General features: G+C 41.7%; 2 protein-coding genes across 2 annotated transcripts; one reads left to right on the forward strand and one right to left on the reverse strand.

Annotated features, from left to right (window-relative positions):
• Positions 1-594: 594 nt before the first annotated feature.
• efhb (EF-hand domain family, member B) lies at positions 595-6,749 on the reverse strand. Its single transcript, XM_084027449.1, has 13 exons — positions 6,535-6,749; positions 6,377-6,436; positions 5,627-5,770; positions 5,310-5,466; positions 4,888-4,992; positions 4,654-4,777; positions 3,902-3,997; positions 3,733-3,800; positions 3,471-3,625; positions 3,145-3,358; positions 2,732-2,944; positions 2,077-2,258; positions 595-1,788 (listed from the first exon to the last, which is right to left on the reverse strand). Exons 1-13 carry the CDS (start codon positions 6,601-6,603, stop codon positions 1,642-1,644), a joined length of 1,734 nt encoding a protein of 577 aa, XP_083883575.1. The 5' UTR covers positions 6,604-6,749; the 3' UTR covers positions 595-1,641.
• A 609-nt stretch (positions 6,750-7,358) lies between these two features.
• rab5ab (RAB5A, member RAS oncogene family, b) lies at positions 7,359-14,578 on the forward strand. The gene is made up of 6 exons (XM_084027931.1): positions 7,359-7,547; positions 9,949-10,170; positions 10,627-10,778; positions 11,537-11,659; positions 11,837-11,930; positions 12,808-14,578. Exons 2-6 carry the CDS (start codon positions 10,005-10,007, stop codon positions 12,921-12,923), a joined length of 651 nt encoding a protein of 216 aa, XP_083884057.1. The 5' UTR covers positions 7,359-7,547; positions 9,949-10,004; the 3' UTR covers positions 12,924-14,578.
• The last annotated feature ends 2,256 nt before the right edge of the window (positions 14,579-16,834 follow it).

Consider the following 16,834-nt stretch of genomic DNA (forward strand, 5'->3'; position numbering starts at 1 on the left):
TCGTCAGACTTCCCACTCCGAGGTTGATTAATGGAATTAACAAGTCAAATATGCCTGGAAATCAAATCTAAATACTTTGACCGAACACACGATAAAAGGCTACGGGAGAGAGAACGCACCTCTCAGTATTTACTCTGGTTCCATCATCATAGTAACTGTTGTTAAGTCGAAAGCAATCAATTAAAGGTTTAACACCGTTTCACAGCAGCTTAGGTGATCCGACAAAAGATGACACGTTGCCTCCGAATAAAAGACGTCGACATGACAAATGAGCAATTTCTCTCTTTTCATTTAAATGGTGACGTTGATGCTCTATAAATATCTCTAGACGTGTGTATGGGGAAAACATCCATGTTTATTTCCAACAGTTAATATTTTGTGTGGTAACTATTAAACACGTAGACCGGACAGCGTCAGGAATGTTTCGGTGTTTATGGAGATCAAATAAAACCCAAAATAAACTTTAACTACACTTGAACGACTAGTCTTTTTTTATTTGAATGTGAATCTCATCTTAAGCCTTTTAATTGACTGATTCATTGATTTTCCCGTGTGTTTGTAGTTTCTACGTTGGTTTTGAAAGGAGACTGAATCTACTAAAATCAGATTTCAGAACCGATCGCTGAGAATCATTAACACATTCTGCTTGGCTCCATGTGCCATTTTCCTGCATGCCGAGGTGAAAAGATGAGAAAATATGAACCTCGTTTGTATATATGTTTCCATATTTAGGTGAAAGGATATTTATTGGTGTAGAATGTGCTTCAGGATTCATTGACGGCTCCAATGAATAAAGTACACAATTAAACAAGTTCCCAATGATGGAGACTGAAGGAGCAGTCGGGTTCTCCAGCATGACATCACAGAACTAAGAAAGTGCATGTATTAAAAAGAGAGGAATTAGGTGCAGTACATTAAATAATCCTATTTCTTTGGTGGGTGCTCTGCCAGGAACCGCAAACGTATGTGTATGAGATCATTCATCTGATTTTGGCCACTGAAAAATAGGTTTTACGTGTTGTATTTCTGCATTAATATATAGATTTATAACCGTGATCATGATAAAGTAACAGTATGGAATAAAAGGTTCAGTGAGCTGAATAGAACAGCAGCAGCAATAGAAAATGTGACAGCGCAGATACATTACGTGCAGATGATGCAGTTCTAAGTATTTAGTGAGGTCACATACCAGCTCGCACAAAAAAAATGAAACATATCGTTTCTTGGGAGTTCTCATATTAATGCAAGAATGCATCACTTCAAAGAAAGCACGGCTGAATTTTGTTCGTTCAGATCCCAGGAAGCCGAGTTCATACAAACAATAGAATAACAACGAGTTAACGTTGCTCTAGATGTACAAAAATAAATGTCCCACTTGCAAAGGCAAACAAAACACAAAGAGATTGTGATTTACATTACAAATACTTTTTTGTTGTTGTTTAAAAACAGTTTTACTTGACTCTGAGGTTAACGAGAACGGTGAGGATTTTTACACAACTGTTGTGATGTGAAATCCATTCTTCCCCTCCATTGTGTCAAAATCTAAAACATTTTGGAGCTTCACAGTTTTGGAGATATCGATTAGACAGAAATGTTTGCTGTGACGAGGAAACGCTGTGCTTCGTAGAAAGGTATCGAGTATCACATAGCTTTTATTTCCTTGAGCACGTCACGGAAAGCCTCAACACAAACCTCCCCGGCCGGATGCTTCAGGGTCGCCAGCTTCCAGGCCTCCTCGAACGTCTCCGCGGAAACATCAACGCCCACGTTCCTGAAGATGTATGCGATCTGTGAAGAGGAGCATGAGGAGCGATATATCATCCACTAAAACATGGTGAACGTACACCTGACAGATTTATGTATTCATCTTTTATCTAACTGCACTGCAGCAACGGGAGACTTACAGTGATCTCTGTTTAACACTGCTATTCATTGGACCACATTAGAATATGTATAAACACCATCTTCCATGATTATTCCGTGACATTTTTCATGACTGTTTGATAGCAGTTGCCACGGTGGCCTCTCCTGTGGGATCTTATTCCGTCGTTGAGGCAGCGTTGATCTCGTACGTACCTCCTTCTTGGTGCGAGGACAGAAGAAGTGTTCCTCGTGAACACCCTGCAGAGCGTGAGCTGGCGGACTGAGGAGACTTGCGGCCGTGGACGTATCGCCATAGTTGATAGTGTCACTGACTCTCTTTAGGCGTGGAGCTGGAAGGTCGAAGCGCACGGACGGGATCCCAAAGGTGCGGCCGTCTACGTTAAAGATTCAAATTCAAGATTCAAAGGGTTTGTGGTCATAAGCACAGTATAGAAACATGTTCCCCCGTACAATGAAATTCTGTGTCTGCTGTCCACAGAATGCCAACAATGCAACATCTAAGGATAAAAATAGATAAAATAGTACAAAAACAAAGTATTTTAAAAGGCAGCAGGCAGGCATGCGAGACATAAAGAAAGATAATGATGACTTTTAGGAGAGTGAATGAAAAATAAATGTTGAATTAGCACTTATAAAACTATTATAAAAACTACAAATAAAAAGCATGAGCTGCTGGATTTAAACGAGTTCAAGTGGTCGATTCTGATTCTTTTTCCAGTATGAGGAGGTGAGACTTATCTACAAGAATGTAAAACATTCACTTATAATATGTCATGTATTTCACAATGTGATACTAATATATGAAGCTTGTGTCTGACTATTTTTTTTGTTGTAATTTCTGCCTTACTTGATGTGGCCGGATCACGGACAGACCCGATGACGGTGGAGGAGGTCCTGAAGTGGTCTGGGGATGCCTTGGGTCGCCTCACGGTCCTGAGGGTCTTCAGTAAGCTGCCTGGCTCAATGGGCTCCAGGTCCTGAGGCTCGATTAAGGGCAGAGAGGCCGATTCTGATGGAGGCTTCCTCTCCACGTCGGCTGGAGGCGTGCCGGTCTGATGCTCTGCAGGAGACAAAGAATAGAAAACTCTGCATCATCCGAATGATAAAATCTTAACCGAGTCCTTTAAACTGTGATGATTTGAAAACTTCCAAGTCTTTTACTGCAAAATTCTGAAGTGAGAGTTGTTATAGTCTGCATAGAAATGTGTCCACTTTACGGTTATCATAGTCATCATTGTGATAAATAAACTGATATATTACGATGATCAATCGTCAAAATGCGTTGCTCTCGGCTGTTGAGGGGCATCTTGTCCTTCCAGTTGAGGAAGTTTGCAAAGTCCAGGAAGTCGATCAGTCCGTCCTTGTCCGTGTCGCAGCAGTCCACCAGGTCGTCCAGGACCGGCCGGCTCACGTCCAGCTGGAACTGACGGCACACGGCCTGCAGGTCCTCTCGGTCAATCAGCCCCTTGCCTCCCTAGTGAGGTAATAAAACACACACTCGTACTAACGTGTTGTGGTTGGTGAGCCTTCTCAGGTGTGTGAGACGGAGACAGGAGACTTTTAGTAGTACTGTTACTTTAACATACCCGGTCATAATGTTTGAACGCCTGCAGCAGGGAGGGGAAGTTTTGGAAATTGACCTTCTTCAGACGGTGTTGCACAGCGTTGACCAGGCCGCGGTGTCGGTCTCCGCCTCGCACGTGTTGGCCTGGCGCCGTGGAGTGGATAAGCGCTCCAACACCTGTGTTGTTGGAAATGTTTGATGACGTGAAAACAAAAAGCATTTTTTTCAGGACACACAACATCTGCTGAAATGCTTTTTTAATATATATAAATAAATAAACCTACCAAATTCATCCAACGGCAGGAGTTTTCCAAAGGTGTGATCTGTTGGAAGATTCAAGGTATTTCCTCTCCTGAAAAGATATATTTAAAGAGAGAAGGAAGATTAATATTTGTTATTAAAGTACAGTCAGAGGTCACAGAATGGATCAGAAGAAGTGCGATGGAAACGTACACTTTGTTCACTTTGCCCAGGAGGGACGCCATCTTCTCCTTGTCCCCGATTCTCTTCCAAACAGGCGTTGGATTATAAAACCTGTGGCACATTAATCAGGGTTCCTACACCTTTTCCAAAGTCAAATTCAAGCACTTTCAAGCATTTCAAGGTGCATTTCCATACTTTTCCAGCACCTTCCAGCTGTGGTAAACTACATATTTGTATCCAATACAATCCTCAGTATTCAGTCTACTTATTATGTCACTTGTTCATCACATTAAATGAGATGTTATTGTCCTCTAAACAACCAACATGATGTTTGGAGACAGCTTTTTACAGAAGGACCACAAATGAAAGGAAAACTAATTCCACTAACAGATCCACAGAAATATAATCACCAACTATTTTCATCATCTGTTCATCATCAAAAGTCATTTTTCATAAAGAAATGTCAGAAAATGCTGTTTTCAGTCCCTCAAATATGGAGATCTTCTTTTCTCTGTTATATCATATATGTCATCACATAGAACATACATTTCAAGCACTTTCAAGCACTTAATTCTAAATCAAAGCACTTTTCAAACCTTGAAAAGACCACACTAAAATACAAGTGTTTTCAAGGATTTCCAGCACCCGTATTTATGCGATTTATTCGAGCGCAAGGTCAGGTATGATTTATTATCCTTTCAGTTATGTGAACACTGAATGAATACATGGTGTAATGGAAAGTAACAACAGGAACACTTGTGCCCACTCATTTCAGTTCTTACTTCTGCGTCTCCCCCAGCCAGTGGAGACATTTGGCGAGATCACGGCCGTCGTTGAAATGAGGCGTCCCAAACCGGCTGGTGTTACCGTGGCGACTCCAGTCGTACTTCCTATCAATCCTCTCCCCTGGAGCAGAGCACGGTTATTTCATTGTGATGAAAGCCATATATCATATTTTAAAAAATGATCAATAAAATTCAACAACTAGATAACTAAACATTGAATGTTTTTCTTACCAACATAATGGGCGTTACGGATGTTAGCCTCGTGTCCCATCTGAACTTCCGTCTCCAGCTCCTCTGCTGTTTTCTGAGGGTTTAGAATCTCACGCACATCCAACCCTGCACAAAAAGGTTAAAAACTTCCATCATCTACCGCTTAACCTGTAATCAGGGTCGCAGGGGGGCTGGAGCCGATCCCAGCTGTCATTGGGCGAAGGCAGGGTTCACCTGTAACCAGTCTATCGCACGGCCGACATGTAGAGACAGACAACCATTCACACTCACACCTACGGGCAATTTAGAGTAATCAATGAACCTATCCCCATCCTGCATGTCTTTGGACTGTGGGAGGAAGCCGGAGAACCCGGAGAGAACCCACGCTTACACGGGGAGAACATGCAAACTCCACACATAACCTTATTTGGTGATACTCATACCTTTAACTGTCTTCACACCATACGTAGTTTTTGCGTTATGCCAGGAGGGAAGTCCAGCATGAATACGGTTATGTGACCTCCTCACCGCCGCTTCACTGAGATCCTGTAACTTCTGCTGGAACAAGGTCTTCTGGGGAGGATTTAGCAAGCTTCTGCTCTGTTGGAATCACGTCAAATTAATAAGTTAGATCCATATTCCAAATGTGAGGTAGTGCAAACCCTAATGTTTACATCTTTAACGTTAACCCACAGGGAGGTGTGTGTGTGTGTGTGTGTGTGTGTGTGTGTGTGTGTGTGTGTGTGTGTGTGGTACTCACAGTGAGGGAAGGTTTGGTGCTGATGCCGTGAACAAGATGACTGGCAACATCTGGATCATTTGCCTTCCCATGGTGCACTCTGATAGCTCCTGGTTCTGGCTGGAAATTGTTGCTGTACTTCCTGATCACCGGTGGGGTCGGGGTCTGGAAAGTCGAGGGGGAGTAACAAAGTACAAATACTCTGTTACTTAAGTAGAATTTTCAGGAATCTGTACTTTTTAACTTTTCCTCCCTACATTTTCAAACAACATCTATACTCTTCAAATCTTCAAAACAGGCTTGTTACTTTAGTTTTACTGCATTTGAGGGGGTAAGGGGAATAATTAATTAATTTTATTATTATTAATATGAAGGGGATCTCCTTAAGAAAAAAAAACAGCCAGTAGAAATGTCCTTCAAAGTGATACTGTTTTACCTTGAGTACATTTTTGTCCTTCAAAGAGTAGATTTTAGTCCTGCAAAGTGATACTTAATTATTTGAGTACATTCCAGAGCGTGTACTTTTCCCACTTTTACCTGAGAATAAAAGTTGAATCAGCACTTGTACTTTTACCTGAGTCTTTTTGAACAAAAGTATCTGTACTTCTACTACTTGAGTATAGAAAATACTTTTGACTGGATAGGACAGTAAACCTGCAGCTATCTGCACTTCCATAGCGACACTCCCTGGCTAAAGGAGTTACAGCTAGCGTCACAAACTAAGCTAACTGTTAAAACGCTCAAATAAAAACACGTTAAAAAGTACGTTACCCGTGCCGCTTCTTGTAAGCAGGATTCGGTCCGGTCTCCTACGGGTATACGTTTCCCGGCCTGTTGTTTAAAAGACAAATACCGTATTCCGTAAATCAACGGTTAATTTATGCTAATTTAAGTTAGCTAATGCGACGTCAGTTAAGTTAGCAGCTTACCGTGGGAACGTCCGGACGTCGGCCTGTAACGTCATATCTCAGCCGCTGGGAGGCGTTTCCGTCGGCCATACTCAACTTCAATTCAAACGTAACAGCGACGGAGGAAACCGAGTTGACGTCGGTCTTTATATTAGTACCTTTAACCTTTTTACGTTCGCCTTGTTGTTAAGCCCGGGAAAAGTTTTTAAACTACTTTTCTAACAACACCGCAGTAGTTAGAGCAGGAGGGCACCTGTTTGGAGTTTCTCGTTGCCTAGCAACAGCGTCAGCCTATGGAAGCCCATTTCCGTCACCGTCAGAAGAAAAAAAAACAGAAACTTTATCAAAACCAATAACCTAGTATCTCAGAATGATGAGAAACCTTGTGTTATTTTCTGTTTAGTACTATGTGGGGGGTTGTTGTATTTTTAGTCCTGGGTTTTTATTTTTTGGAGTTAAAATATCGCTGTAAGTGTTAATAGTGTTATTTTCTATTTATTGATTTATTTCTGACAGTGGCTGAAATGTGCCTCCATATCAGACCGCTCAATTAAAAAGGTTATTTAAAAAAACAAATATACGAAAAGTCGTTTTGGTTATTATTTATTTATTTATTACCGGACAGTACTTGGGGGGTTAACTCTGGATAATTTATTTATTTATTGTCCTGGAATCTCGCTGAAAGTTTTAATAGTGTTATTTCCTATGTATTTTTTATTTTGGGGGGGAAGACACATACCAGTATATTGGGAATGAATCCGAGCATGTGATTGGTCCGTTGCACTGCTACGTAGGGGATTGTCAAAACCAGTCATACGATCTGTCATCATCCTCCGTACAATGCGAAAAGGGAAGTTGAAAGAAGTGGGAGAGGGACATCGCGGAGCCTTATGAGAGCCGACGTTACCGCAGCTGGCCGGAGGCAGTCGACACACCGAACAGACACTGAAGTGCCACAAAAGATTATTGCCCCCCCCTCCCCCTCTCCCGAAGACACCATTCACGATCACTAGCGTCCCCCTGTTCTCTGGAAGGTGAGTAGCTAATGTTAGGTTAGCGGCTAATGTTAGCTGGCTAACTGGCTAAAAGGGCTACGAGGAGAGGGCTCCTCCCGATGCTAACGTTAGCTAGCCGACAGTTCGCATTATAACGTAACGTTTGTACGGCTGGCTGGTGAATCGCCATGTTTAGATTAGATTGCCTGCTGTTGACTTACGTTTAATTTATATATATATAAAAAAGAGAACAACTGCAATTTAATGTAGTCAACGGATTGATGTAAATTGGCGTCACGCAGCTAACGGCTGGCTAACCCTTAGCTAGCTGTCACTAGCTGTACACACCCAAAACTGCATCATCTGTGTTTTTGGCATTCACCAAAACAAGATGTAGTGTGTGTATGTGTGTGTGTGACTGTGTGTGAGAGCTTGGTGTTTACGACACTCAGCTAGCTGGGAAAACTAAAAGCTTCACGGGAGGAATTCATGTTTTCTTTCAGGTTTTGTGCTAACCGAGACTATAGATTATGAACTTACTAAGTTAGCTTTGTTGCTAACGCTAGCAGTCTGCTAATTCGAGGCAGTCAACAACAACAACATGACAGGTTTATTTGTGGTTAGCTGTGTTTCGTAACGCGATTTCGACGAAGCTGACGCGCTTGTGTGTCCACACAGATGAGGTTGTTTATTAGCTGGTTTATGTGGCTGATGTGTTGTTGTTTTTTATCCACCTTAAATCTACTTGATCGCCTTGAAACATTTCCCCAGATATGGGCTCAGATGCAAATCCCTCCTTTATGATTTAAGTCTGCCTCTCATAACTTATAACTCATAATAATATAATGGACTATATCGCATAATTTATAGAAGCAGGTTGTGTGTTGTCACAGTTGCACCAGTTGCTCCACATTTCGAGATGTTGAATTGCTGCAGGCAAGAAACCGTGGCAACTCTTTTGGCAGCAGGGTTACTTTCAGGATAGCTACAGCATGTGTAGGAGGATGTATTTGTCATTAGTATTTAGTCTGTGATTATTGTTATGATTGTTTTGGTGGTCTATTCTAGAAGTTTGTTTATTCAGATTAGAACGTTGAATGTGTTTTCTTTGCTAGTTATTTGTTTAGTCAAGTAGGTTTTCTTGTTAAGCATATTGAAACTTTGCATAATGAAGGCAAGGCAATTGTATTTGTATAGCACCTTCCAACAACAGGGCTATTCAAAGAGCTTTACATACAACATTAAACACATTGGAGAAAAGAAAACATTAAAACAAGACAATAAAATAAAAAATAAAAAATAAATAAAATCAAGAATATCAAGGGAATAGACATTACAGTGCAGAATAAGAAGTTCATCAATTGTAGTGTTTTACTGAAAGGCAGCGGCAAACAGAAGTCTTGATGTAAAGAGCTGAGATTTGCAGCAGACCTGCAGCTTTCTGGAAGCTTGTTCCAGATAATGTGGTGCATTATAAGTATTAACTCTGGGGCACCTGATATTGTAGAGGTAGGTAGGCACTGTATAGGGACCAGAATGCACCTGGGCAGCAGGAGCCATCCTTTGTTATTTTGTATGCTTGCTTGTTGGAAAATAAACCATCAAAAAACGCCAATGAACTTCCACCTTCACATGGTGCATCAATGGCCCTTTGATTATGATTTATGTGACGAACAAATGGCCACTACAGTATGTTTTTTTTGTTTTTTTGCCCTACCTGTTACACTTATCTGCTCAGCTTGTTGTGGCAAGCTACCAACTATTGTTTGACCGGTAATGTGAAACTCTTGTTGACTCTTGTGGAGCGAAGTACAGTAAAATCCCCCTCCACGGTCGATGATCATCTGTTTCATTGTTGGCCTCTGCGTTAGGTCTGCTTGTATTATTAGAACGACAGTGTAAACATCATTGAATTTCCTGTATATTATCTTCCTTCTACAGACAAAGTGCGTAAACATTTTAGTTTCTTCTACGACTTTTTAGTTGACGATTAATAAAAATCCAGAGGTGTCAAAAAGTAAAGACATTCTTTACTCGAGTAGAAGTACAGATACTTCTGCTCTGGTAAAAGTAGAAGTTCAAATACTTGTGTTCAAAAAGACTCTGGTAGAAGTAGAAATACTGATTCAACTTCTCTCCTCAACATAAAACCTAGTTATTAAAATAGTTTTCTCATCCAGTCTTTATGTTGCCTGTGTTTTGTGTCACTGCTTTAGTCTCAGTCACCAACAGAGAAAATATTTATCTTATCAAAATAATTTAAAGAAACTCATGCTTAATTCTCTCCTGGTGGTGATCATGACTCATAGTTGCGATACAATGTTCATTTTCTTATAATCACAAAGATATATTTATCTCCTGACAAACAATCTTGAGTCATTGAGATGTTCTTAATACGGCACTGACACTTTGTTTTCTTTTCTCTCTTCTGATCACAAAGTTTCTACAGCTTTCGCAGCACATCAGCGCCCAGAGGAAGAGACCGGGCAGTGTGACATGGCAAGTAGAGGCGGAGCTACACGACCCAATGGGCCAAACGCAGGCAACAAGATCTGCCAGTTCAAACTTGTGCTTTTAGGAGAGTCGGCTGTGGGGAAGTCGAGTCTCGTACTTCGTTTCGTCAAGGGACAGTTTCACGAATTCCAAGAGAGCACGATCGGAGGTATGTATCTTCGTTGTGCCCCCTTCGCTGAGCATCAAATATCAAGATAGTATTCATAAGGGATGGGTATGAACAGATCGCTGTCACAAGAGTCGCAGTTCCAGTCAGTAAATAGATTAAAAAGTGTGACAATAAAATCAGTGTTTGTGTTGTTGGAGTAAAGGAAATATAACTAAGAGAAGAGGAAGAAAAGTTCTTTAACGCCACAAAAAACAAAGACAGGATTCAGTTGAGAAATAGAGGAAATGAAGAGGAGTTTAGGAATAATTAGGTGAATCTCTCGGTATCTACAAACTTTCTGGTTTATCCAGCAGCTTACGTGAGATCAAAGCAGTCATGGCCCATTACACGCTGCTCACTCCATATCGTACAGATGATTAACATTCTTTATGCAGTTGCAGTACGAACCGCTACATGCTTATTTTTCATCACTTCCTCTGCCTTGTCGACCTGCAGCCGCCTTCCTGACTCAGACGGTATGTTTGGACGACACAACGGTCAAGTTTGAAATCTGGGACACGGCCGGTCAGGAGCGCTACCACAGTCTGGCTCCCATGTACTACAGAGGGGCCCAGGCAGCCATCGTGGTCTACGACATCACAAATGAGGTGAGTCAGGTGCCGGCTCTTCTCTGTCACGTGTTTGGTCTGCTGCTCTCGTTAGGGCCGGCTTTCACACAGCACCCGATTTCTATTTCAAATTTATTTTTAACCACCTTAAAATCAAATGTAGGCCTATTTTTAACTATTCAAATTGTAATTTTTGTTTCATCTAAACAATAAAATGAACAAAAGCAAGCAAACAAAATTAATTAATTCCCCCAACCTTCACTTTTAAAACTTTAGAAAATAAATAAAAGATGTCCCGCCCACATTTTTATTTTGCCCATGAATATACCTAAACTCTTTATATGCATATTTGGCATTGACTAACTAGTTGCTAGGCGACGGGAGCGGCAAAGGTGACCCAAACAGGAAACGCTCTCCGGACACATTTCAGGAGCCGCCTCGGTCCTCTGGAGGATGCGGCCGCTGCATTTGGACACAGCCAGAGCTGCGAGTGTATCTTAGATGTAAATGTTAACTACATGTGAAAACGACAAAATGTCCTTCTATTCCATTTGTTAATTGTTCTTGATTTTAGGAAGCAGTACATTAGGTTCTTTATTTTATTTTACTTCCGCATGGCATCACCCAGCCCCCCGTTCTGCTCTTACTCTACTGATTGTTTCAGATTTCACTTGATCAAAATATTAGCAAAAGAGTTGGCCAGCCATCATGGGAAGCCTCCTGATCTCATCATTCCATCACATGGGATCTTATTGTTATTTTCACTGAGTCACCCTCCACCCTGTTCTGCTTGCCAGGAGTCATTTGTACGGGCGAAGAACTGGGTTAAAGAGCTTCAGAGACAAGCCAGTCCAAACATCGTAATAGCTCTGGCTGGAAACAAGGCGGATCTGGCAAACAAGAGAGCGCTGGACTTCCAGGTTTGTGTTCTTCACGTCCTCAATCATTAGTTGTGTAAACAGAACCGGAGAAGGCCGACATTAAACATTCACAGGCTGATTGTTATTTGTGAACTAATGTTGACGTGCTATCACGATCTCTGTCTACGTGCCGTTGACCCCGCAGAAGTCCTTCTAATGAATGATTTCCTTCCGTAGGATGCACAGTCGTACGCAGACGATAACAGCTTGCTCTTTATGGAGACGTCAGCCAAGACGTCTATGAACGTGAACGAGATATTCATGGCCATCGGTGAGTGTCTCTCTCCATCTTTTATATACTTATTTATGTGAAGATTTATCTCCTTTTTTTTTATCACTCAACATATATCTTAAGGAGAACTATTTGCCACCTGTGCTGCTGTCGGGTTGCTTTTCACACCTGTAGTTCAGACAAGAGCTAAAAGTGAGACGTTGTATTTGAGTCTCTACCTTCTCTTTGGTGGCGTATGTCTGAGTGAAACAGGAGGCGGGACATAACTTTGGGAAGAATTTGAAAAGCTCACCACGTTCTCCACCTCTGATTGATGGATGGCTGTCATGATCTTATTGGTTGAAATGGGCCGATACCAGCTGATGGAAGCATATTGTGTTTAAAAACACTGGATATTGATATTAAAATACAAAGAAGTTTTTGTCGGCATTTATTGAAATCAAACAAATTAAAAATATCAGTTTAAAAAGATGTATAAAACAATCATTTTCATGAGGTATAGAAAGGAGGAACGGTGATGTAAAGCAGTCTGATGGGGTAATCATTGTTATTCTTCTATTTACATGCAATCATGTAAAGGAGAAATATCGTGTTTTATTGTAAGGGTGTTGGTTTATGTAAATAATGTATTGAAGATTTCTTATTAGTATGGAATAGGGGTAGGAGCAGAAAAACATAGCTTTCTTTATACATACATACATGTACATATATACCACATAGCTTCTTCCTACTCCTAACATTTATTCATTTGTTGTTGATTTGTTTTATTAGTTTTTATTATTTGTTCATTCCTTTCTATTCTATTGTTGGGTAGGTGCATAATAAGACGTGGGGATGTGACCTAAAAGGGTTAAACAGTTATTTAAGATTGACTTTTTGGTGTCGTCATGGTGAACTTGTTGCCGTGTCGTTGCAGCAAAGAAGCTGCCGAAGAACGAGACTCAGTCGGCCGGAGCCAGCAGCGGGCGGAACCGGGGCGTGGACCTGACGGAGACGGCTCAGCCCACCAGCCGCTCCTGCTGCAGTAACTAACTCTTCCTGCTCATCTTCCTCACACACACTCACTCACACTCACACTCTGCCTCCCCTCCCCCCCCCTCCCATCTGAACATCTGGACATCGGGCTCCTCGGCTTCCTGACGTCAGAGCTGACCGTCACCCTCCCCCGGAATAGCTAAAAGACTCTGTATAGCTGCATTTCTAATACCTTTTTGTTTGTTTTTTGTTGATGTTCTTTTCTCTTTTTTTTTAAACTTTTTTTATGAAGTGTATATCAGTATAATGGATGCATGTATCACTACAACGCCTACAAACACATTTGTATCTCTTATTCAGTTGGAAGACGAGCCCCACGTTAAGAAAGACGAGCGAGAATCACACAAACGTGTGAGTTCTTTCCCCCAGAGCGTAGCCTCATTTTGTCTCCACGGCATCGACTGGATGCGAGCGGCGTTGCCTGTAAAAACTTAAGTTCACAGTCGGAAGAAAAACCAGATCACTCTGACGTGAGACGGCGCCAGGAAAAGGACCGATGTGCGAACCAAGAATCCTGACATCTGTTACACGAGAAGACGTCTTCATCCAAGATCTCCGAACGGAAAGTGCGGAAAATGAATTTGGTACTGTCCTTTTTTTTTTTAAGAAGTTGGAAAATACATGAAAAAAAAGTCTTTGAGAGTATTGAAAAAGAAAAAAAGCATCTTGATAACACATCTGGCTTCCTATTATGCACAACCATCTGTAGAGCAATATGAGCTTGTCACATCGCCGTACATCATATTGAACAATAAAAGTCTCGGCTGGTTGCGAGGAAACATCAGGCGAACCCAACACCTTCAGGTTTTTAATTCCGGCGTTGCTATTTATCAAAACGCTTTCATGCTGCAGCGGCTTCAAGGTCAAGACGGAGGTTAAGCTCCGACACTGATACGGCGTCACGCGGATTAAAAAAAGAAAAGACTGTTTAAACATCCGGCTTCATGAGCTGCAGAGACTTTTAAAAGTCCGGCGTTCCTCTTTTCTCCACTCGGCTCCGGTCCGGTCCCGGCCAGTAGTCCACCTCCACATCTGTCAATCAAAAGTTTTTAGAAAGCAGTTCAGACGGCACACAAACAGGAAGTCGGACTGCCACCCGTTGTTACAAGTCTGTGAGGGAAAACTCCAACGTTCTTCTAGGGTGCACCGTTGTCCTCTTCCTCCTTTTTAGCACACGGCCTGCAGAGCTCCGAGGCTCGCAGGGACATTTATCTAGAGATTCTGAACAATTGTACAGTTTATTCAGTTTTGGGGTTTTTGTTTTTCATCCTCGACCAAAGTGGTCACATGTTAAGCAGTGGTGGTCTTCTTTTTTTTTTCTTTTTTTTTGGTATATGTAGTGTTATTAACAAACTCCCTCTCTGGTGTCTTGTTACTTTTATTCTCAGAAATGGTCCATGGTCATGTTTGAAAGGAACTTTTATTGCATTGCACAGTGTTGATCATGTTTTAATTAACGACCGCCCTTCGATTTTATATGACGGACTGTATTGGATTTGCTAACCTTCGGCTGTAAGCAGGTGGCATAATTAACCTTACTGGTGGTCTCTTCTCACAGCTTAATGAATTTTAATGATGTAAAACAGCATTACTAGTGATGGGCTGATCAGTTCTGAGTGTCTGAATACGACTAAATAAATTCAATAAAGAGGTCTCTCGTATGCTCGTTATTCTGAAGACGTCACAAAAGGAAAAGCTGTGAAATATTATACAAGATTATGCTTTTAATTTTGGTTACGAAACACCCGTCTCTGCAGATTTGAGCTTCCTGGTTCTTGTAGTCCTGGAGAGGATGCGGAGGATTTCTAACCAGAGCTGCGATGATTCATCAAAGAGTCTACAGCCATGTCTGTCTTTAGGTCCAATTTCTTCCCGTAAACAAATGACATATTTTGACCTGAGGATGGCGCTATATGAGCAGTTACAAATCAAGTTTCATTCCACGTTGCACAGACATGTCACTCAAAACCACAAACGTCGACCTCGTGGCTCCAGATTCCAGATTTTTAAAAGCAATATAATTTTTGTTTAATAATGAAATGATGAAATGATACAAAGAACACTCTGACTAGTATTTTCATGTCTGTACAGAAGTGTGTTCGAGTGGCGATGCAACAGAGGCCGAGATAATCCCAATTTTTAGTCCCTGGAACGGGTCAGTTCTGAATCCTACAATTCCCATAATGCAACTTGATGATATTCCTGAGAACCCTTCTTGCCCGGGAAACACGGACCTCTTTAGGACTGGGAAACACGGACCTCTTTAGGACTCTCGCCTCGTGTCTGAGCTCTCGGCCGTCTTCCCCTCTGACTCTTCACACACTCCACATCCCCCGTGTGAAGACCCTCACTAGTCCTCTGAACCCTGAACCAGGCTGATCACATGTTTGGCCAAGACTCAAATCTCTGTGCAGACATGCCCCCCCCCCCCCCCCTGTTCCTCCTGTCAGATATCACCCTGACAACCTCATTAGCTTTTCACCCGGTGCTGCCCACACACACACACATACAGACACACACACACACACACATACAGACACACACACACACGCCAGTGGAAGGAAAGTCAGTCGATGGAGAGAGTCCTGAGGCTGCACGGTGATCAATAACGGGTTCTCCTTGATGTGGTCTTGATGACGTCCCCCATGAACAGACTGTTTATTAAAGGGTCAGTCCATCAAATCTACAGCACACTTTCTGTCATGGCTCCCCTGATATCTGGTCCGTGTGCTGGAGAATGAGATGAGGCTTTAGGTGCCGACCCACGGCAGGAGATCCAACATTCAAAGGGTAACAAAGCAACGTGTGAGAGAAGTGAAAACTACAATAAAACAGTGCAAACAAACAACATGCATCTCTTTCTACAAACAGAAACCATTTCTTCAGTAGACTATTTCACAGAGAAACCTCAGAGATGAACGGAGTGGAGTTTCTTTGTGTTGGCAGAGAAAACAAACGCGGACCGATGAGTCACCGCGTCACATGACGGAGCCGCTCGTCTGCTTCATCGACCCGTCGACCAGAACAGAAGATGAACACCGAGCAGAGTTTTCAATTCCAACCTTTCCAGAGATTCTAAACCGCTGATGGTTCTCTGTGCAACCACTCAAACTGATCCTGGAAATGTCATCTCGGCCCGGCGACTTGTTATATTGGTGCCAATAAAGCTTATTGAATTGAGATGGAATGTGGAGACAGCAGCAAAGGCTTCTCCATCACTGTTGAGACACTTTATTCTCGTTTACACCTTTAACTGTAATGATGTTAAACAGCTTTACAGTATGATTCTGTAACTCTAAATGTGTTATATCTATTATGGAGTATGATAATTGTGTTTTATATCACTACATATTAAATATAGCCTATTATTTTACACATAACGCTAATGATTTTCACTGCAAATTTAACACATGCACCAACATAAGCACACAATTTAACATCCGCAAACTGACAAAGAAAAATAGATCTCCATCCACATGGTGGGATGATGGTGGGGGGATCTAGAACCAATGTCCCTGTGGAAATACAATGTGAAGAAGTGACCTCTAGGATGACCTTCAAGCTCTTAGAGAGTAATGATGTAATATAAAGACTGAAAAACCCACACGAGACAAAGCGTCACGGAGGAAGAAGGAGAAGAAGAAGACGAAGACATGGTTAGATTTGCTTGGTTTCTCCCAATAAATCATGACATAAAGGCTATCTTGGGCTACACAACAGCCTATTAATAATAATAATAATAATAATAATAATAATGCAAAAATGTGCCTCAATAAATCATCATGTAGACTAAGTTGCATAATCCAAATTTGCTGGACCATCGGAGCAGAAATCTTCATCATCATCTTCATCAAAAGTGAAACTATAAGAAAGAAGTTGTTTTTGGGTGGAAGGATCCACTCGGGCAA

Source organism: Eutrigla gurnardus (genome assembly GCF_963514095.1).
Source record: "Eutrigla gurnardus genome assembly, chromosome: 14".
Taxonomy (NCBI): domain Eukaryota; kingdom Metazoa; phylum Chordata; class Actinopteri; order Perciformes; family Triglidae; genus Eutrigla; species Eutrigla gurnardus.